General features: G+C 37.9%; 1 protein-coding gene across 4 annotated transcripts in view; it reads left to right on the top strand.

Annotated features, from left to right (window-relative positions):
• The window catches only part of lrp5 (low density lipoprotein receptor-related protein 5), a 194,594-nt gene that overhangs the window by 28,388 nt on the left and 142,577 nt on the right, over positions 1-23,629 (top strand). For all 4 annotated transcript variants that reach the window (XM_051923358.1, XM_028796067.2, XM_028796068.2 and 1 more), the window contains exon 2: positions 18,371-18,764. In XM_051923358.1, coding sequence (XP_051779318.1) covers positions 18,371-18,764 — 394 coding nt within the window. The remainder of the gene's footprint in view (positions 1-18,370; positions 18,765-23,629) is intronic.

Below are 23,629 nucleotides of genomic sequence, written 5' to 3'. Positions count from 1 at the left end.
AATTTTGTTCATTGGAAATCAGTCAGTAAAAAGATTTGTGGTTGTGTGATGTGTTTGACCAGTCATAATTTAACCATTTTGTGGTGAACATCTATTTGTTTGTGGGCTTTTTTTTCCTTTCAGGTTTATATGAGTAAGTGTGCAATGGGTCATTATTTGTTGCTAACTGAATGCACTCAATATTATGTTGCAAGTGAGTGTTTCATTGTTAGTAATATTATTGAAGTAAATTGATTAAGGAAATAAATGGATCAGTGGTCATTTTTAACATGCTGCTTGTCTCCAGTCAGCGGTGCTTGTGACTTTTTGTTATTGTTTAAGTTTAAATTAGACCAGGGGTGATCAACATCAGTCGTGTAGGGCCACAGTGGCTGCAGGTTTTTGTTCCAACCCCTTTTGCTTAAGTAGAGGTCAGTTATTGCTGATAAAGCATTTACTGCTTAAAGATACATTTTTATGCTTGTCTTGCTTGTTAGGATTAAACAGTTGCATTGTTTTTTTGGTTTTTTTTTTTACTTCTTCTTACTACCAGTAAGATGCTTGTTACTTGTTACACTTGTGTGTATTCATCATAATCGTCTTGTTTGATAAAATATTTTGAAGGAAAATGTAGAGGAAAAAGTGAAGGATGGAGAATTACTCTTCTGTTTTTAAGCTTCAAATCATTTGGATTTTATGTTTGGGGTAGAATCTACAATTTTAGATTGACCTGACATTGCAGAGATAAAACAGTAACAAGCCATCAAAAAAAAAAAAAACTGTTATTGGCATGGATTAGTTTAGAATTAAGCAACTGGATTGGAACAAAAATATGTAGCCACTGCCTCTTTCTAGAACCAAAATTGCTCATCTTCCTGTATTAGACGTCAGTGCTATCCATATTACTAACCGAGAATGGTAAACCGGAAGGCATGGACGCAGGTACACGGTGATGGGACCATGAGACATACTGCGCAGGCGCCTACAGCGCGCGTCTCATAAACCGCAAGCGAGGTCTTATCCACCGCGAACGACGGAGTCACGGCCCAAAAACGAAAGCGCTCAACTAACAATGAGAAATGAAGTAACAACGCGCCCATAGCTAACGACTAACAACACAGCCACACAAAAAAGAGGTTTCCGCGCTGCACCCCAGAGTCAAATGGAAGAGGCTACGGAGGCCCCACAGGTCCACAAAGAGAGTACAGAAGGCGCGGGAAAGTACAAAAGGCGCAGGCGCCGAAAACGCGCTTCTGAACTAAACGTCCACACTACACAGCATGGTCTGGGTAATGAGAATAAACGAACTCTCCGTATTAAACGTACGCCATCCTCACACGTCCAAACCATATAGCATATGTGAATCACATTACAGTGATGCATTATTAACGGTACAACCACAGAAAACGCTCCATATTAACAGTAAGTGCAATTATCCATATTACTAACGGTAGACAACGGATAACTAATGGAGTCACGGTCACGGCTCCAAAACGATCCAGCTCAACTAACGGAGCTACAAAAGCGAGCCCGCATGGATAAAAACAATAGACGTGGGCGCCTAAAACGCGCGTCTGAAACCGCGGAAGCAAAACTGTCTCGGCTCCAAAACCAAACAGCTCCGCATGGACAAATACAATGTACATAGACGCCTACAATGCGCGTCAGAAACTGCGGAAGCAAAGCAGGCACGGGTTCAAAACGAAAGACCACAACAGACGGAGATACAAACACGAGCCCGCCTGGATATAATCAATGAACGCAGGCGCCTACAGCGCGCGTCTGAAATGCCGCAAGCAAAGCAGGCACATATCTCATACATTCATCAATGTATTTCGGGTTACCCAACACCGGGGGTAGGTGAGCGAAGCAAGCAGGGGGCGGAGCCCCCTTTGTAAAGTTCATAACGGATATTATGTTCTATACCTTTCGGATTTTGAAATTTTAAAAATCTGAAATGCTTCAATTTTTGAGCACCAATAAGAAGACTCAAGTGGAAATTCTGCCTCTGGGCACACTCGCCCATGTGGGGCTCTGTCCCACATTCCCGCTAATTTTTTTTTTTTTTTTTTTTTTTTATAACTGAGGAGTGGATGTGAATAACACCTTCACAGAGAAGCCTCAACACATGAACAGCACACAGATAGGGACCCAACAGTTTTGGGAGTCATGGGTGCATTACCAAAGGGTTAAAGGTGTGGCACTTCCAAACTGGAGGTGGAGAAGACAGTGCGAAAATACCTTCATGGCAATTCAAAAGTGCTGCATGGAACACAGAAAAAAAATTTTTTCAAAGTATAGTTTAAAATTGTTGTCAGGCAATGCATATAAGGATTATATGAAGCAAAAATAAAATTTCTTCTTTATGACTTTGGAGCGATCCTCAAGATATCTTGTTATGGATATGCAAATATTCCAAAATCTAATTCGACTTTTAATTCCAAGCATTTCAAATTTGGGATTCTCAGTTGGTATCACAGCTTGTCTACGTGGATGGCACAGTAGTTAGCTCATTAGAACATTCGACAAGAACAGGCCGTTCAGCCCAACAAAGCTTGCCAATTCTATCCACCTAATTTTTCCAAAACATAAAATCAAGTTTTAAAGGTCCCTAATGTTCTTCTCTCCATCACATTATTTTGTCAGTTATTACATGTGTCTCTAGTTCTCTGTGTGGGGGAAAAAAAAAACTTTCTAATGCTTGTTTGAAACTTACCTTTTCCATTGGTGTTCCCATTGTTCATGTTGAGCACATTTTTAAACAGCCTACATCCACTGTACTGATTCCTAATTTTAAAAACTTCATTCATGTCGCCTCTTAAAATGGAGAGATTGACCTCCTTTCATTTTTCCTTATAACCTCCTGTCCTTGAATCAGCCTGTTTTATGGACTCCCCCCCCCCCCCCCCCCCCCATGTCTGATTAGGCTTTCACAGTGTAAGATAAGTGAAGGGTTAAATGTTCTGAACTTGCTTGATACGTATGAGTGTAAATGTGTGACCTGTCAAAAACTTCTGCCCCACCATGGTCTTGCAAATTACAGCAGGTTTCATTCCCTCTTCCCAAATAAATCTCACTATGGCACGTTGTTCAACTATGGTGCAGTCCTGCAGTGTGCATCTATGTTTGTTTGACCTTGGGTTCAACTGGACTAATGGCAGAGCACTGCGCTGTATGTGTTCTAACTACTCATAAGTCATTGCAAACATGTTGTGTCAGCTTCTGTCTGTTGCGGTCAAATTTCCTTTACATTCTCATTATCCCTTGTGCACTTTATTCCCTCTTTTTCCATACCCAGCAACCCACAGGTGTCATTTTCTTGTAATTTGTTTAGTGAATTTCACAATTGCAATTATACTTTAATCGAGATCAGAGCTCTCTGGCTGTAATTTTTTCCCGTGTCAGTTAAGTTTTTATTAACTCTCTAGACATGCAAGCTGTCAATTTATGCTGTTGATCTGTCAGAGTAGGAAGATGCTGAAACATTTACAGTAGGTTATTGCTGTGTTTTGTCTGCATGAGCCAGAATTTGCCATTAAGCTGCTGCCGCCGCAAATTAAAACAGGTTTGAAAAATGTGAGTAGTAATATTGGAAAGGCTGAGAAAAGAAATTTGACAGCCTAAAGCTATGGTGAGACTGAGGTGATTGGTGGTGCACAAGAGTAAAATGTTAAATGATGTCTATGGAGGATGAATGTCTTTGCTGCCGAGTGTGGGAATTACTGCTGCCACTTCTGTTAAACAGATATGTCTGGGGTGATGGGGCTAGTTTTTCTAGCCACAGTCAATTTTGGGATGTTAGTTTCCTTTTTCCAAACTAAAACTTCGAAAAATAATGAAGAGCAAAACTGAGTGCTTTCATAAGAGTTGGTATTTTTTGATCTTATTAACTGCAGCAGCACATCTCTTGGTATTGAAGCTATTAATCTCTAAACGATTGCATGGAGCTTGTATGTCAGTTTCTCGGGTTATCTGGTTTGCTTCCTGTGCCCCAAAGATGTGCATATTACAGTTGAGCTACTTTTTAAATTTAGCTTGACATACTTGTTAAACAGCTGAAGACAAACACTCTACTCTGTGAAATTCTACTCCAGCACTTCCGATGTGCATTGTAGCTTCCGTTATACTAGCCGTTATTGACATAAAAACTCCTCCCAAACTGGCTGCTGTGTAAAGAGAAGTGAACATGTGTTCTTCCCTCAGGAAAGAAAGTGCTATGTATGTGGGATAAAAATCAATTACTTCCATTTTTGTTTTGTTGACATAAGATACTTCATGGAAGTGGAAAACTTTTTTTCCCTGAAATCTGAAACTTTTCTCCTTCAATGTGCGTGTACTTGATAAGTTTTAAAGCTTTTGTTTCACATTTCCTTTGGTGCCCCCTAAACCCCCATTGTAAGCCTTTTCTTCTAAATCTATAGATGCTTCACTTAAGAACACAATTTTCTACGGCAAATGAATGTATTAAATGATTGTGAAAATTAATTTCAAAAATAGGAAAGGAGTACCCCATAAGATTATAAGAAATGTTCTTGTTAAAGTCTGTTTTTGTTTTACGGTTAGTGAGAACTGAATTTTTTTTCCACTTATGGGTAGACTTATTTTAATTTTTCTACCATGTATTGATGTTTATACCAAAAAAAAAAATAAAAACAATAGAATGTGAAGATTCTTTAAAGGGAGCTGTAGTTTTTATTGTGTAGATGGCTGAACATTTATACAAAATCTCTATATATTGGGCACAGAATAAGTGAGCTTATGCCCTGTGATGATTCCTTATTTTCCGTGCACTTTTTCATATAAACACTAGCTCTTCAAACTGAAGAAAATAACACAAGAACGATTCAGATCAAACCAGTTACAAAAGCAAAATGAAGTTTCGTTTTCATGAATCGCTAAACGTTGCAGATGTACGCTGAGATTGCACGTTAGTGTCATCCCCGCCATTATGCTGAATTCACATATTGATGGGGGAAAAAAAAGTCGTATCATGCATTATAGTGGAATGTCCACAACAAGATGCTACATGTAATGATGCTTGCTAATGAAAGTTCGTCCTTGAAGCGTAAGAGGCTGTCGAGGTATAGTTCTGAGTGCGAGACAAGATGTCAGCGGGGCAGTCCTGTCCATGGTGATGAATGTTTGTCATGGAGCTTTTTCGGTGGCTCATGGAGGGATATCTGGCCTGAAATAACAGTGGACCAGTTTAGATGCACCTGAATTGTATGCCTCTGAGGTCCATCTGGAATACCAGAGTGTCCAAAAAGAAAAAGTCATATATATGCAACAGGTAGGAATACTGATAAACACGTACGAGGACAGTGCACACCAACTGAACCAGTTAGTACGTCTTTTCAGATCCTAAAACACATTTTGCTTTCTTAATTAAATCCCCACACCTTTATGTTTAGTCTTTAGTAGACATGAATGCATCACAAACATGTGGTTGTTCCACAGAACTTGGTTTCCATTCTGAATGTGTTGGTTGAATGAGCATTATAATATCACATAAAGTTTAAGCAACTGGTTGGATCTTATCTACCAAGCAACTACACCGTGTGCTTTCCGTTTTTCTGGTAGGACGTTTTAAGTTTTGGTAGCTGCTTCTCCCAACCCATGTCTAGTAACTAGCTGAACAGGTTTAAAGGTTACAGTAACACTGTTAATTACTGAGGGGTTAATCACAATCACCACAAGGACCTAATCCATGTTTTCAAAATCCTTACAGACATTGATAAAGTAGATGCAGCAAGTTTTTTTTTTTTTTTTTTTTAACTAAATAGTGAATCACATACATCAAGACACCAGTGGTAATTAAGTGGAAGTGCATTTAAAACTGAAATTAGAAAGCACTACTTTCACTACTGAGCCGTGGAATGAAGAAACCTCAACAACCTTTAAGAAGTATTGGATGAGATATAGGGAAAGCTTAGCTGTCAGCTAAACAAATTAGATTGATTGATAGACCAATTGTTCTCTCGTTTGTCAATTCACTTACATTTCTTATGGTTGTGGTCTACAATTATTGAAGACAGTCCACATTTATTTTAATGGCACAGGGATTATGGTCTTTTTGAAGCAGTTAGCAACACTAGATTCTGTCAGTGAGGTGTTAAAGATGTTGAAAATGCCAGATAATTGTTTGCTACAAGCTTTTTAAAAAACTTACTAAAATTACATCCAGACTTGATGCCTTGTGGATGTTGATGTTTAAAGGTCCTCCAAATGACATCAACAGAAACACAGAAGGATGAATTGTGCATTGTTACTGGCAGTTGCACTGAAGTCAAGTTTAATTTTTGATCAAAGAGAGCATTAAATTGACCCATTAAAGAAAACATTGATGTGATTGGATTTCACTTTAGTTATTAATTTGGAAGTTTCGGTTAACCCTGCCACATTTCACTTACATTATGACTGCATCTTTACTTAGTCTCCTATCCCAATACTGTATAATACGCTACCGTGGCTGTCTGTCTGTCTAGGATTTTAAATCACCTGTAGCTTGCAAACCCTTTGACCTATTGACCTGAAATTTGGTACACATAAACTACGTGACGTCTACTATCTGCTTTCAGGGTGGTGATTGACCTGCAAGGTTATTCCTCTTTTTATTTTTATTTAATTAATTTTAATTTTATTTTATTGTAGAATCAACTCTCTGCAGGTGCTGTCCCTTCCCCTACCTCTTATCTGAAATCGTTCTTGAGGCAGAGTGAAGACTTAAGTGCCAGCTTAAGTGAAAAATTAAGGAAAACGTACTAAGTAATTGCAACACAAACACTGACTTAGTTTTAATGTGAAAAGATGCCGACGAAAGAAGAGAAGAAGCGGGTCACTAGGGGTGCAGTAAAGAGGAGCTGCTCAGCAAACAGCAAGTGCAGCAAACGAATGATAAACATAAAGAGAAAGAGGATGAAAATTATGAATGCTCAAGTCAAGTGTACATGCAGTGCGCCATTACTGGTTTTCAATAATTGCTAATGTACTGTATTTTCATCATTTTTTTCTAAAAAGTGATTTTTTTTAATGCCTTTAAAATAACTTCTAAGATCAGTCGGCTGGTCTCTTGACCAGATTCTGTATGGTTTGCTAGAGATGACTAAAGTAATCATTCTAGCCATCTTCTTGTTTTAGTATGGGTTGTGCTGGTTTCAGCATTCGGTGTTTACTTCTCAGCCCTCATTGTTTTCTATATTTACTTATTTATTTGTTGAGCTTCTGTAAAAAGCTAAATTTCTCATATGGAGCAAATAAAATACTGCCTGCCTGCCAGGAATCTGATTAGTTTATGGGGCTGTTTTTTTTTTTTTTTTTGAGACTGGTAATCTTTCCTGCTTTAAAGAAAATAATTATCAAACATACTTAAGTTTAGGGAATGGCGATATGGCCTATAAATAATTTTGCAATATTTTTAGGCTATTTCGTGATGCACGTTATCTCAGTAGTCTGAAATCACCTCTAAAGCACTTCATAAATGGTTCATTTAACCCTTTCATATATTTATGTCAATATGATGATTCTAGTAGGCCCTGCAGGCTGTAATATGAGTGATTTAATATAGATATGTTTATATTGATTAGTAGGGCCTATTAGAATAATTTTAAACTCATGCAAAACTGGGGAAAATCACAACCATTTTAAATTTAACAAAACAGTATGCACAAAACAAACATTTCAAAGTACCATAAAATAAAGCACACTTTTTGTGCATAATGTTTGTGACAACAGGTCATGTCAGGGTGACAAACCCCGCTCTGCAGAACAATAACCGTCACATTACATTAATAGCAATGTGATTATTAGCCCCAATGTTATATAACAACAGATTGTTGCTACAGCCTTATCACTTTCGGTCTCAGTTTTCTTAATTTTCTACTGTCCATTGTAAGGACCTAACGCCAAAACTGAACTTTTGAGTAATATGCTTCAAAACAGATTTTATTGACAAAAGCAATGCACTAAAATGCTGCACATAATTCTTACCGTCTTCTGATCAGTTGCCGTACGTCTCCCCCTCCCCGTGGGGCTCTCGTTTCTGGTGTCAAGCAACCTGTATTGCTTCAGGCTTGGTGCAACTCATGACGGGGACAGTGACAGGTGGGAAGTTTGACTGGGGCGGTACACCTGTCACACCGTAACACAGGTGTCCTAAGGTAAGCTTGGGGAGGAAAGAAACCACCCATGAAAGCAGTAGGACAAAAGCTCTTTTTGCCTGCTGTTACTTCTCTATACACACTACGCGTCAATTGTTTTGAGTGAATCCCAAACTAAAGTACAGCTGAAATCCTTTCCATTTTCTTCTTGAAACCTATGAGAGAAAAAACAAAGCTGATATGCATAACTTGAATAAGCAGTGTAACTAAACAGTGACATATTATGTTCATAGTATTAACATACTGAAGGCAGGTATTCTGGCCAGCTGGGTTATGACAGTAGACAGGTGAAGCAGCCTTTTGAGAATAAGCCTATATGGCAGCAAACTGCCAGATTTAGAGAGTAGCATAGCATAACAGATATTGGTAGACCGTTATTCAGGCCAGCAGTTTGTGACGATAAATAGGTGGGTTGTTTGACAATTATACATTACATCTTGCCTGAAGAAGGGGCCTGAGTTGCCTCAAAAGCTTGCATATTGTAATCTTTTTAGTTAGCCAATTAAAGGTGTCATTTTGCTTGACTTTTCACTACATTCATAATGGCTAACACGGTACAACACCCTAGTACTATAGTCTTTTGGGTATATACATTTGGCTGGCCCAATAACTGACCGGTCAGGTTCAAAGGGTTAAAACAAATTTGTACTCTGTGTGTAATGTAGTCGTTCACTACAATCACACATAGAATAAGATACACTGAATATGCTCAATGCATTGCATCCTCCAGGCCTACTTGTATTTTACATATTATCTGCTTGGCCAAATGTTTTATTAGCCTAATCATTTTAATAGCTAAGCTGTTCTTTTCTTGAGAAAGAATTGACCTATGTGTGTGTGTTTATGTACAATTAAAGTAAATTCAAATCACTGCCCTTTTATCTTCATTCAAAAGATTTTTTTCTCCTCCGTTTATGCTTCAGTACACAGCCTGCAGAAAATATGAAAGTGTTCCCCTTTGCTCTTGTTTGGTGGTGATATGCTGCAATGCTTGTTATACCAACACTAGTAGCATATGTTCAGAGGTTGGATTATAGAGGCCTGTCCATGAAGTGGAGGAAAGACTGATAACAGCAGCTGCCCAATGTTTTGTCTGACTCTTATGGGTTTGTTAAATTTGAAAACCTTAAATTGGAATGTTGATTCATATAAGTAGGGCCCTATGGAATCTTTTATTTTTTCACAAATTCCGTTTTTTTTTTTTTTTTTTTTGATTTTCGGTTTTCAGTTTTATTTTTCCTTAATTTGGATTTTTGGGTTTTTATGTGTTTTTTTTTTTTCCTTTAAGTAGTAACAGCTACAACAAAACAAACAATGATGAAATGACACTTTACATTCCTTTTAATGACACAGCACACTAGCACAATTGAACCTTATTTTGCAGTTCCATTCATCAGGTAGAAGCCCAGATCCTCCATATTGCTGTATGCAGAGACTGCAGTAGTACAGCGAGTGCCCTCCAGAATTGTAAGAGCTGTTACTAGTTTGATGCATCCTACTTAGATGAAGGTTAACTTCACTTTTAGGGCCTAGGATATTTGTTACAGCATGAGCCCATGTGTTCCTGGCCAGAAAAAACTTTTTGTAGAGGTGAATATGTTCAGTGAGGTACCCACCACTTCCACTCTGGTGTTTCTTGCCTCGGGGTTCCTGGCAGGCTTCTTGAAGAAGGCAGACTTTACCCATATCACTAGTGATAGAGCTCTCACTAAAGTATTTCTAGTGCTGCCAGGTCTCTCCCACCAAACTGCTGGCATGACACAAGCCAGTTGAATGTACACTGTTAGGCATAACCCCTTTTAAAACTGCCTGGTATGCTTTCAGACTGTATGATGCATTGTCTGTAACCACTACTAAAATGTCATTAAGATTCAGCTGGTGGTTCTGAAGGGACTGAAGTGCTGCCTGTGAAAAGGTGGAAAAGTTGCAGCTCTCCATAAAGATAACATCTAATAATAATAATAATAATAATTCATTACATTTATATAGCGCTTTTCTCAGTACTCAAAGTGCTATCCACACAGGGAGGAACCGGGAAGCGAACCCACAATCTTCCACAGTCTCCTTACTGCAAGGCAGCAGCACTACCACTGCGCCACCTGTGAGGACATCTGCCAAAAAATACTGGACTTAAGTACCTGCAATTGTAATTATGTAAATTATTTCTAAAGATTCTAAAACCTTAAATGTTTACAGATTGAAAATGTGCATCATTACATTTGTAGCTTCATCTGCTGCATATTTTAAAATTAATTATAAAGCAAAAGCAAACTAATCTGTAAGATGCTAAATCCAGGAATTAAACAGAAAAAAGAAAGCGAGTCCCATTTAAGGACTCGTTGCATCTGAGGAGACTCCTGCTCTTCTGCCCAGGTTTGTAGGTGCTGAGTTTATAACGGAAGAGTCAAATGTGGACCTTGTGTGCCTCGTCACCGTGAGGCATAACATTTATTAAATCCAAAAACATTGTTTTTAAATTGTAAAAGTCAACCCATTAACAACCAATGCTGTTCACAAATAACATTTTTCTACGGGAAAGACTGTTAATACTGGTAGATATAATTTCATGTTCAATTAGAACTGTCTACATAAAAGAATTACCATACAGCCAGATGTTTACTCACCTATCACTGCGTTGAGAATTATATGGTCTCAGCTATCTCTGGTTTCATCAACTACATAAACTTTACTGCCACAAGTCTTTCGAAGAATGGCGTCCATATGTTGATCAAAGTCACGGGGCAAATGAGCTTGACGAAGACCGCTCTCATTTTCTGGCAGCGTGCCTCCTTGTTTACAATGCTTAATAAAGAAAGGACACATCTTTGTCATTTTTTCGAGCAGTATGTCTGACTCGCATGACCACACACTGGCGCTTTCCACCTGACGATTGTTGTTTCCTCTATTTTTACCTGAAAGGGAACACTTTGTTGATCTTAATTTCTCCGTGTTCTTGAGATGGGTTTTTAGATTTGACGTGGTCATTGCAAGTATCTTTTCGTGTCCCGTCTATGGTATGCTGGCAAAACTTGAAGAAAAGTTGGTGTCCAGATTCGTAAAAGTCGCTGGGATATTGTTGTGCCATCAATTTTGCAGTTAAGCTTGTATTTCTTAGTTTTTTCGACGTGTAGGGTATCTGATACTGCTCGCTTCGACATTTGTCTCATGCAGCTAGCTCATTCGCATGCCTTTAATGAGAAAAATACAAGAAACCCACACCAACCGATAGAGGCACAAGTGAATTTCTACAAAGAACTGGGTTTTGCTTTAAAAATAACAAACTAGAAAATAGTATCTGAATGATAGAACTACAGATTATTCAATCATTTATTTTATTGGGAAGTTTTGTAACAGTCTCCCCTTCAGTCTCTAAATTCCGCACATTTTATTTTTAAATCTAAAATCCGTTTTATGCATTAATTCCGTGATTCTGTCCGTGTTTTCCACATCACAGAAATCTTAGGGCCTTAAATAAGACAGTTTTTCCACTTGATTTTCGTGATTCCTTTGTGTGGTAATGTCACTGCAATGCAGAATACAAGGGCACATTTTTTTCTGCTAGTATTCTGTATTGTGAAATTTGACGCAAAAGTTCATCACATGCCTATTAAGACTCATCTAGTTTTATCATTAGTTTGTATTTGTTACTGCAGCGTCTCGGCTGTTCTGAATATCTGTAGGTAATGGCTAACACAGCCTTCACATTGGAGCTTTGTACGTGCAAATAAATGCCTCTAAGACAAGTTATTGTTTCCATAAACCAGCATGGCTTACTGGAGAAGCCAGGTGAGAACATTACCTGGTTTACTATGCAAAGAAAAGAAAAAGATAAAAAGGGGAGACACAATAGGGCTGGGCCAGAGAGACAAAGGGACAGGACTGGATAAGTTTAAGTGTGTGTGCTCTGGGTCCAAGGGAAACGTTTAATTGTGGCATGCTTTGTGGCAGAACAAAACACCAGAGCCGGTTTAGTTAAGGGTGTTCTCCATGGTCATAAATAAAGTGGTACTAGTTAAGATTATAAATTGTTTAATTCAGTTTTTTTTTTTCTTGTAATCAAGTTCAGACACTTTTTGCTTTCTTTTACTATTTAAAAATGTTCAGTGAATAAGCTGTTCTTTTTTGTTAATGACATCTGTTGTCGACTGTGCCTTCCTTCTCCCTTTACTCATACAAAAGGTTGACACATTTTCTTTTGTTACTGAAATTCTTTCTTTCTTCATCTTGGGATTGATAAAGTTCCTATCTCTCTATCTATCTAGTAAAGCACTTCAAGCTCCACTTTTTTGTATGAAAATGTGCTATAGAAATAAATGTTGTAGTCGTTGTAGAACACAATGTTTTTCTTTTCTGTTTAAAATGTAAGTGGTACAGCGTAGACTGTGTCTGAGAAAATTAAGTTTAAGTAATGTTAGGACAGGAAATTGGTGCTTTACTATTAGCATGTTTTTCTTTAAAATCTTTCTAGCTTAGTATGAGGTTTACTTTGTTCTACAGTTTGAAAACTCTACTTTAACTCCATTTAGGTAGTTGCTGTTAATGTTTGACAGATGTTTGGGTTCCATTTCCTAATGTAGTCAATTCTTGTTATCCACTGGGGTTACATTCCTGAATCCCCCCGGGTTCTGTAAGGAACCAGGGTCAGGCGGACACGTCAGCTCCCTTCTCTCTCCTTTCTAGGCTCAGTAATGACCCTTGCATTGTTTCACCCACATAAACCTTGTTAAGACTCTATAAGATCAAAATTGATCTTCTAGTATCTCAGCCAGAGGCTGCTAGGGACCACAACAGACCCAATCCAAGGACTTCACTAAATTACCTATTCCATAGCAGCGATGGGTGGTATGTACAAAGGACAAAGAGTGCAAGGTTATGACCTGCACTTACTGGGGATTCCTCGTTTGTGGGGAGCAATCACAAGCCCCCGTCCCCATCACAAATGGGATTGAACAGCTTATCCACGCCTCTCAGCACCAGGTAGACACGTTGATACATTGTCTCGTCTGTGTGTAACACTGGAAATTTGAGGGCATCACCGATCAGTTATTGCTCAGGCTCACATGTTGCTCATGTGCGATAGGCCTCTCAGAAGTTTTTTTTTTTTTCTGCTGTGCATGACTGCGAATGCAATACCCTGATGCCTGTCCCTGATACATCCCACCATGTGTAGTGAGGACCTTATCTGTAGGCATGATTAAATTTCAGGTGTCATGAAACAGGTTGAACTTTAATAATAGTGGACTAGGGATTCTGCAGATAGCAGGAATTTACTATATTTGTTTCTACAGACTTTAGATTTTCTTTCCCTAAAGGCTGTATTTTTTATTTGCACGTTTATTCTAGTATATCATAATTTACTGTTTTTTAGAGCTCATTATTTTAATGTTCTTATAATGCCACTGTCCTGTTACAATGCGCTTATTTATCTGTTATGTTCAGTAAATATATATTTTTTTAATATTTATTAAAAGTGTTTATTCGTTTGTGTACTTACTAATTTTTTTTTCTTATTTGCCTTTTTTAACATCTTGTAAAGCACTTTGAGCTACAGGTTTGCATAAAAATATGCTATAGAAATAAATGTTATGTTTTTATGTAAAAGACTTGCCAAGCTGTCATAGCTGCTGTCTCTTAGTTGAAAAGTATCCATCGTGGTCCGAGTTCAGTTTGGAAAGAAGGATACGACCAGCTGTTTTATAAAGTATGTCTTGCATATTGTTAGTCTGTTATTAACTGTACGTGGTAAGGAATCCCACCGTCATGAAACGTTCTGCCGCTGGCTGTCTCAGCTGGTGGCATTTTTCTTTGTCATTCCGCCGTAATTAAACATTCGCAAACTACTTCATATGTATATTTTAGTTTTTGTTTGTTCCCTGAACGATCTGGGAATCATCTCAAAAATCTCTCGTTTGCTCAGCAGAAGTGTGAAAATTGGACTTAAGCCTTGTATCGTTATTTGTGCAAATAAAAAGTTCCAAAGTTTGAAATCTGAATTTCTGCAAGAAAGCCATCTTTAAAGTTATTTCTGAGTACATCTGCTCTCCATCTACCTTTGTAAGTAATTTAGCACTTGCTACAGCAGTTTTTTTTTTTTTTAACATTAATACCTTTAAAGATTTTTTTTTTTAATATCAATGTTTCTCTTTGGCTTCATTGGTCATTTATCAGACTCTTGTGATGCACGTTCAAGTGAAAATTCCTTGGTTGCTGCAAATTGTGACAGGAGATTTTAATCGTTACTTGCCCGCACATTTCATTCATTCTCTACATTGCTTATCACGTGTAAAGGTGCAGGAAATCAGTGCCTGTTCTGGTAACTTTTAGAACAAGACCAGAGCCAGCGCTACACTAATTTACAAGTTTATTGCAAAACACTCCCACACTTGAGCCAGTTTAAAGTCCTCCTCAGAAGAAAATTGGACACCCACAGGGAATAATGGTGAAGATACAGAATCCATGAAAGCAATACATGGGACCCTGCATTTAAACCCAGCATTCTTGAGCAGTGAGCTAGCAGCACTGTTTACTAGGGTTGGCAGTATACCTGTATTGAAAAACCTACATTTTTAAAACCGAATGATACCAGCATTTTGCGATTATTTTTTTTTTGGTATGGGAAGTAAATATCTTTCCTCTCAATTCAAACTCTCAGCCTCCAGACAGGACACTAACTATAGACTGCACGTTCTGTCACGATCTGAACTTCACGTTAGGGGACTTCACAGCTATCAAGAGGGAAGCAATGTTTAGTGCGGAGTGATCAATAGTGGGGCCAAGCAGTTGTGCAGTACGCCAGGGAGGCTGGGGTAAGAGTGAGGGGTTTAGGAGATATCCGTCATTTGCTTCAGAACTGTTTTGGCACTTGTACTGAAGTCTGAAAGCTGTTATTGATACCAACGTCAAAGCTTTAGTACTGATCCAACGCTACTATCTCCTCAGTAATTCTACAAAACTGTGTGTCCAATACATAATTTGTGAACTTAATTTATACCAAAGTTGGTACACAAAGGACTGTTTTTTTTTTTCTTTCCCAAATTAGATTTTAGTTTGCACTTTTCAGACCTTCAGAAATATGCTGAGCCTTTTCAGTTTTATTCTTACATGTTAAACCACACCCATGATCCATTGGTTGTTCCCAGCACTTTGCTTGGTGATTGGCACACTTAATAACTTTATACATTTGTATGGTGTAATGCTGCTAAAAATATCTCTGTCCTTGAGGCCTTATGTGCGTTGACACTAAACATTTATCAATGCCTGGGACATATCATAAAAACGTTGTCAACAGATGGGAATTATAGCATCTTGCAAATTTGTCATCTGCTGTGGAACCTCTGTGTCTTTGATGCTACAGTTTACTTGATGGTTTTTACTTTTAGCATTGAATCAGAGTGCTTGTTTCTCTTGTTTTTATTCTCTGACATTAAAAGTTTACTAAGTGCTAGAAAAAAATACAAATATTAGTTTACCAGGTCTTTTTATTAATGTCTCTAATTTTATATTTCATTAGCTATCATGGCAGCATCTATCCATCTAATTTTTTTTTAATATAGTTTGACATTGTGTTTTCCAAGGAGGGGCTACCTTTAGGGTTAATCTTATTTTCTGTGGTGTTTAGCCTCATTTATTTAATTTCAGCCTGCACCACACTGGAACAGTGTGAGGTTTTTTTAATGGTGGCTGGAGTGCCAGTACTGCCACCAACCCCCAAGTTTTCCCTGTTTTGGGTGCAGATTAACGTCATACCCATATAAATCACACCTACATTTACAAGCCCAGAATCAGAGTTGTTTAAAGCAGCACACACGCACAATTCGGAGCACAAAACCACCATATAGTACTGTACTGTACATGCATAAAAAACAGACATGTGGATAAGCATACAACCTGCTGCCAATAAAGTGAACAAAGAAAACAACTGGCCTTGATACTTGCCTGACCATGTCTTTAGCCTTTGGTATTTTCCTGTGGTCCAGAAAAGTGCCCAATTTATTTCAGCATGGCCTGGGCCTCGATTGACTCACTAGCTTCACATCTCATTTCTGTTTTGGGTACCATTTAAGGTAAAAAATAAAGCAATTCAAAAGATTGAATCTTAAAAAAAAAAATAAATTAAAATTAAGGGAAAAAAGTTAATTAGCAGCAAACACTTGTCTCTAATTAAGAAAATGGTTAGAATGAAAACCACAGTAGCACACCAGAACTGGAGTTGGACACCCCTGGCCTACAAGAATCTGTTTCAGTACATCTGAAAGTTATTCTCCATGGCTTTGGTTAGTTGGTCTCTATCTACTTGGACCTTTGCCTTGGGTAACACTTTTTTTTTTCCCAAACTGCTAATACTGGCTAAATATGGAGACTTTCATGCTAACATTTCATGGAAGACCATATTTTTCTTTTGATCTATCACTGATGCCTACAGTCTTTGCCACTATCGAAGTTGTGCATGTTTTTTTTCTATTTTCAAATAAAGTTGCAGCAGGATGGCATTATTTACGTATTTCTAGATAAACTAAATGCAAGGAGAAGTCAAACAAAATGACAGCTTTCATTGGATTACAAACTCCATGAAGTAGGGGCCTGAGTTGCCTTGAAAGCTTGCATATTGTAATCTTTTTAGTTAGTCAATAATAGGGGTCATTGTGCTTGACTTCTCATTGCATCCATAATGGCCAACATGGTACAACACCCTACTACTATAGATAAACGAGAAGAATAGTGAATAGGGTATAAAAACAGCCTCCTTGTACTATACTGCAATGGTAAACTAAAGTTTGTGGTCTCTGCACTTTATATTTTTGAATTTTTCAGTTGCACTTTTAGATATTTTAGCCCAACAATATTTTTGGCTATTTATTACTTGATTGTGTTACTACACCTACTGAGTCAAGGAGACTTCAGCTGGAGACTTTGTGGTGAACAATTTCCAACCTAGGAGACTTCAGGGGGACACCCTGTAAGTCTCTCTGCCTTCCCAAAGCAAAGGGATATTCCATGGAATGAAATCCCCCCACACTTTTCTCTAAAATACAGAATTCAATGGGTGAATCCGTGCTTGAAATTAATACAGAGTGCAGCATAGTAGCGAAGTGTACGTTTACGTGGCGCAATGGGCAGACTGGAGTGAGAATTGGGGGTTACCATTTATTTACCATTTTTACCATTTATTTACTTTGTTACCGGTCTGGTTCCGGCACTGACATCCGAAAGGTGTTATCAATATCCAAGTCAAAATTTTTGTACTGATCCAACACTAACACACACACACTATTTATGAAGTAAGTAGCCACACACAAAGCAGATATGGATTCAATAAGGTCATTTAAAATGAGCATAGAAGAATTTGGCACGTTCATGTTATGTGAGGCTGCAGGTTTGTGTACTCAGATTAGCTTCTTCTTTGTTGTCTGTTTCATCTCTGACATCTTTGAATGCTTTGCTGACGGCTCAGTAGTGGCATCTGCTTTTCAGCTCCCTGATCTTGTAATACAAACTCCAAAAAGTGAGAAAATAGTTTTTTTTTATTTTATTTTATTTTGTCGTAAGCAATCCTTTGTTATTTGGAAAATTATCAAAGTTATAACTGATTATTTTGATTTTAATAACTTTTTTTTAATGCACTATGGAAGACAATAAGTCGCAATATTTTAATTTATCAAAAGGAGGTTTTTAATAGCATTAATGCTGATCCAGGACTTTAAAATTAAAGTTCTGAATACCAGTTAAGGCAGTCTGCAGTTTTTCATAGCTTGAAAATCTTTCCTCCCACTCTTCCCATAAATCTTAGTTCATTCCAACAAGTGTTAAGTCATGTCTGGAGACCCTTTGTTAGCAAATATTTATCAGCTTCACTGCTTACAGAGATCATTAATTGTCTTATCAATAACTGCCTCCCCTTGAAACTGCAAAATACATATAAAGATACAGATTTGGTTACAACTTAAAGAACGTAACTAGTATGAAACTCTTTAACATATTATTAAACAATAAAATATATTTTCCTAGTGATAGGATTTAAAGGTAATGGAGCAGAATACAAACCCTGAATAGACTTATACAAATTGAGCATATATTCTTCCAGAACACTGAGAAATTATCGAGATTTTTAAGCATTTTACATTATGCATTATATATAGATAAATGCATAAAGTGCCCAGTAATGTTAAATGTAACTGTTATTTATTTGTAGTTTATACTGTCTACTTAGTAACACTTTTTCTTTTCTTATCTTCCAGCATCGCCTCTCTTGCTCTTTGCAAACAGGCGAGATGTCAGACTGGTGGATGTTGGAGAAGCAAAGCCGGAATCGACTGTGGTGGTCAGTGGTTTGGAGGATGCTGCAGCAGTTGACTTTCTACACTGTGAAGGTTTAATTTATTGGACTGATGTAAGCGAAGAGGCCATCAAGCAAACATTTTTCAACCAGTCTGGGAATGTTCAAAAGGTGGTTGTTTCTGGCTTACATTCTCCTGATGGCTTGGCTTGTGACTGGCTGGGAAAAAAGCTGTACTGGACAGATTCTGAAACCAACAGAATAGAGGTTGCTAATCTCAATGGAACAATACGAAGAGTGCTGTTTTGGCAAGATCTGGACCAACCAAGAGCGATCGCTTTAGATCCGGCCCATGGGTAAATACATATTTTATACTAAATTGTGAACAAAAACGGTAGTAAAAAAAAAAAAACAAGAGAGAGAAATCTTGTAGTGCTTTTCAGCCAAGGGTAGTTGTTTTGAGCAAGATATGTGTTGAACCTTTTTAAACACGTTTATTGCCTTCAAACGTGTTTTCAGACTAAAGTATAGTGCCATGGTATTTTTTTGTATGGTTGGGCCTAAAAAATAATTAAAATTAGTAGCCTTAGTTCTGCCCCACCAGTGTGTGTTTGTTTTTGCTTTGAAATTAAATGCTTATGGTCTTGTAAAGTATTTCTCATTCATCTGATTATTCAAGTCATAAATCTTAACTGGTTAGCTGCATTTTTGTTTTTTACCATGTAAAATGCATTCATATTTAGACTTTAACAAACGTGCATTACTTATTAGAAATGCTATAATCAGGTTTTTTAAGGGCTGATACCCCCTTACAGATATCATGTTACTGGTTTGGCCTTTTCCAGTACCTAGTCAGATTTGTTTCGTTATCTCTTTAAAAAACGTTTTACATTTCTTCCTGTTAATCTTTTCCCACTTTTGTGTGCTGCTTCAACCTCCTCTGTACAGCTCAGTCATGCACTTCCTCCCCAGTCAAGCCTCTTTCCTTCATGTCTTCTATTATTTTATCCATTCTTCTTCACTTCAGCCTTCATCGCTTTCTCTTCCCCTGGACTTCCATTCCCATCACTCTTTGCCTGCCCACATCTTCATTGTCTCTTCTCATCATGTGTGCACCACTTCAACTTATTTTCCTGTTCTTTCTTAGATATCTCTTCCACTTTTGTTGTACCTCTGATTGTCTCATTTCTTATTCTGTCCCTTTTGGATATCTCTACACATCTTTTTGAAAAACAAAATTCACACTAAGCTCCTACAAAACCAGATGTGGAGAAGCCTTATGTTCTATATTAGTCTTAACTTTGGTACTTTTATAATTAAAATGTAGGCCATAGGAGTTACTTGTTCAATTTTAACAAACAAAATGAAATTCTATTGGGCTTATTGTTCAGTGACCATAAAAATACTAAAATACAATTCCCTTTAAATGCATACTTATCAGCTTATAAATAAAATATATAGAGAAAATATGTATCCATAATACATATTAAAGAAATGCTTCATGTACGATTGTTTAATTTCTTCAGTAATGTACTTATCTGGAACAAAGTTTTTAATTGAAAAGTTTCACCAGTTATCTAAGTAGTGCTGGGCGGTATAACGGTTCATACCGAAAACCGTTTTTTGTAATGATATGGATTTTTCTTATACCGCAACAACCGGTTTAAATTGCCTAAACAACGTTCGGAATGTGGCGCAGCGGGAAACTGTTGAAGGGGGACCTTTTTCACTACTACACCGTTAAACAAGCATACAACAGAGTACATGCGGTAGTGGAGGTATTGCGCAGTGAAAATGGACAGAGAACATTCCGAAACTGAAGCTGTAGCAGATGATAAAGTTGAACATGATGACACAGAAGAACTTTTGCTGGAAAAAGGAGTCACGTCTCTTGTCTGGAGATACTTTGTATTTAAAAGGTTGGATGTGGACCATTATCTTCAAATGTGTGAATACTGTTTCTATACTACTGGATAATACTGCAAGCCAAGTTGTACTTCTTTTAACATTTTTTTCAATACTGTGTAATGTACCTGGGTACTGTGTAATAGTGTGACAACATGTTGACTTTATTCTTGACATTTCCACTTTAATCTCGATGCTTATGACGAGAATAAAGTCGTTATGTTGACTTTATTCTCATAATTTGTCATTAAAGTAGAACAATGTAAACTAAACTTCATCTTAAAATGAATATTTAATTTACTAGATTTTCTCAAACCCCGTTGTAAGTTATGTAGCACATTAAATGCTTTGTGTTAATCTTTTGTCTTCACCCTTCAACAATGTCTCTGAAACACAAATCTGATGCAAGTGCTGGTGATACAGTAAAGAAGAGAAAAACCATCAGCATTGAAAATAAAGTAGAAATAATGAAAAGGTCAGAGAGAGGTGACACTCGATCATTCATTGGCAGAGCACTTGGTTACAGTCTGTCAACGATAGTATTTATTTATGTACCTGTTTCGACTTACATACAAATTCAACTTAAGTACAAACCTACAGTCCCTATCTCGTACGTAACCCGGGGACTGCCTGTAATTCCAATAAGATTTATTTAGCTGCTAGTTTTATTCACATTGACATTTATCTGTAATCTGTTTGATAACCTCCCTTATTTAGCACAAGATCCTGGGCCTGAAGCCTTTGTGTTGATTCAGTCTCAAATGCACTTCTCCTTAATTTTCATAAAGTGTCCATAAGTGCAGGATTCACTTTTTTAGCTGAAACAAGCTGGGTCTTTTAGCTGGGTCTTCAAATTTAATATCACCAGATGTTTAAGACTGGTAGTTTGGGTTTTCTGTTCTATTTACTAGCAAAATGCACTATTTCTTAGAGGAGGACGCACTTTTTAGAACATGGATCTACTTGGCTGTACAGCTTCTGTGATTTACTATGTGAGTTTGTGCTTAGCCTTGCAGGTTAGTGTAATGCAGCTTATCATAATCTAGAGGGACTTTATGACCCTCAAACATTTATATTGAGTACTTCTCGGTCTCAAGTGCACTTTAAAAGCTTTGTAAAATGTTTGAAATTATCGGCTTGTTATCTTAGGCAAATTATCTGAACATGGAGAACCTTTAAGGCCATAGGTCAGTTTAATTCAACTACTACTTGAATAGCATCTTCTCAGAATGTAGGTTCAAAGATTTTGCAAAAATCTCCAGCAATAATGCTGTTTGTACCCTGGCAACCTAATTGTCCATAATACAAAATTTTTTAAAAAAAAGTTTGTCCAGTGTGTTTTTCCTCTGAGGAGATACTGCAGAGGCTTGAGTACAGCCAGTACCACTTACAAGAAAGCCCTTTTTGAAGAAACTTGACAGGACTGGATGTAGACAGACAGAGAGACAAAAAGAAAGAACAAACTATTTGTCACCAGGGGGAAATTTGGCTTTTTAAAGAAGCTCTTTAAATCTCTCAATCTCTCTCTCTCTCTCTCTCTCTCTCTCTGTATATGTATGTACACACACCAGAATGATTAAAAAGGAAGAAAATTAAAGAAGAAATAAAACTTCTAGTTTGGTAGTCCCTGTCCTAGTGAGGTGCTATACAGGTGTACTGTAGATGTTGTAAAGGAGCACCAGTTGTTTTTCTTGACACACTTCTGATTACTAATTTGTTGGCTGAAAGTCCTTAGTGTTTTTGTACTGATAGTGGATATGCAACATTGTCCATAATGACACTCATTTTTGTTTTGTTTTAATTCTGTCCTCCAGGGGGTCCAGAATGTGCCGTGTAACTGGGCCTGCCCTTTTAATTAGCTTGTTGTTTTGGGGGGGGGGGGGGGGGGGGACTCTCTGGAAATGATGTTACCAGCCCAGCACACCAGACAGGCCATCACAGAGTTGAAGATGTGAAAGAGTCTGCTCTGCCCTTTCTTATATAGCTCCTGTGTGCTTTATCATAAGTCCAACTTGTCATTGCCATGGACCCCCAAGTACAGTGGAACCTCGGTTTGCGAGTAACTTGGTTTACGAGTGTTTTGCAAGACGAGCAAAAATTTTTGATGAATTTTGACTTGATAAACGAGCGAGGTCTTGCAGTACGAGTAGTATGTATATGCTTTGTCTGCTGAGCGTCATGTGATCACAACTGAGCTGATGGTTCTTATCTCTCTCGCTGCGGTATTGTGGGCAATCATCTCCTATTCTGTCTGAGTCACGTGCCTCACTCATAGTAAACATCCGTACGAGCGTATACTGTTTACTACAGCATTAGCATTGTGACTGTGTGTGCGCGTGCTTGTGTGTGTGTATGTGTGTGTGCGCTCACGCGTGTGTGTGTGCTGTGACGTGCAAATCCCCATCTTGCACACTAAAACACAAAGCTGAGTCTCAGTACTTTAGCAACACCAGCTTTATTCAGCTTGAAACAGATACAGCAGTCAGGCAGGGCCCTGTGCATTTACAATGTTCCTTGTTCCACCCATCGATGGCAGGCGCTTATAGCAGGTCCGCGATCTTTTCAGATTCGCTTTTACGGTGCACTGCTACAGCGCCGGGAGACTGCGATTGCTTTGGGACGCTCTTCTGCGTGTCATCCCATTGGGTGGAATCCCACAAGAGTTTAGAAACTCACTCACACCAGCCATGATTCTTTTTAAAGGTAAAGTGCAGGTTAATTTATTTTATGTATTTTTACTTTATATTTTGTATTAATCATTTTTATATGAATAGTTTTGGGTTGTGGAACAAATCATCTGAGTTTCCATTATTTCTTATGGTGAAATTCAGTTTGATATACGAGTGCTTTGGACTACGAGCACGTTTCCGGAACGAATTATCCTCGCAAACCGAGGTCCCACTGTACTTGTAGGAGGGCACCATCTCTACAGCCACTTCTTGAATAGTGACTGGCCATAGAGGCTGTTTGGTGCTGTGAAAGACAGTAACCACTTTCTTGGTTTTGCTGATGTTAACTTGTAGACAATTCTCAGTTTTCCACCTGACTCCTCTCTTTTGTCTTACCTCTCTTAATTCAGAGTCATCTGAGAATTTCTGTGAATATCCACCTTTTCACTTCCTGGCTTTTTCATTATCCTTTTGCCAGGGATCTGTCTAGCTTGTCATTTCTTAGTACAGTAGTTTGACAAGAATTATAAGAATGTGCAGCCGTCAGGATCTTCTAGGCACAGTAATAATAGTGCACCAGTTTATATTAATTATAGCCAGTGCTTTCTTGGTATGCATTTTCCCAGGTCATGTAGATTGTCTTTAGG

Source organism: Erpetoichthys calabaricus, chromosome 2 (assembly GCF_900747795.2).
Source record: "Erpetoichthys calabaricus chromosome 2, fErpCal1.3, whole genome shotgun sequence".
Taxonomy (NCBI): domain Eukaryota; kingdom Metazoa; phylum Chordata; class Cladistia; order Polypteriformes; family Polypteridae; genus Erpetoichthys; species Erpetoichthys calabaricus.
The sequence above is the reverse complement of the archived record's forward strand: the minus strand, read 5'-3'. Positions and strand labels throughout refer to the sequence as shown.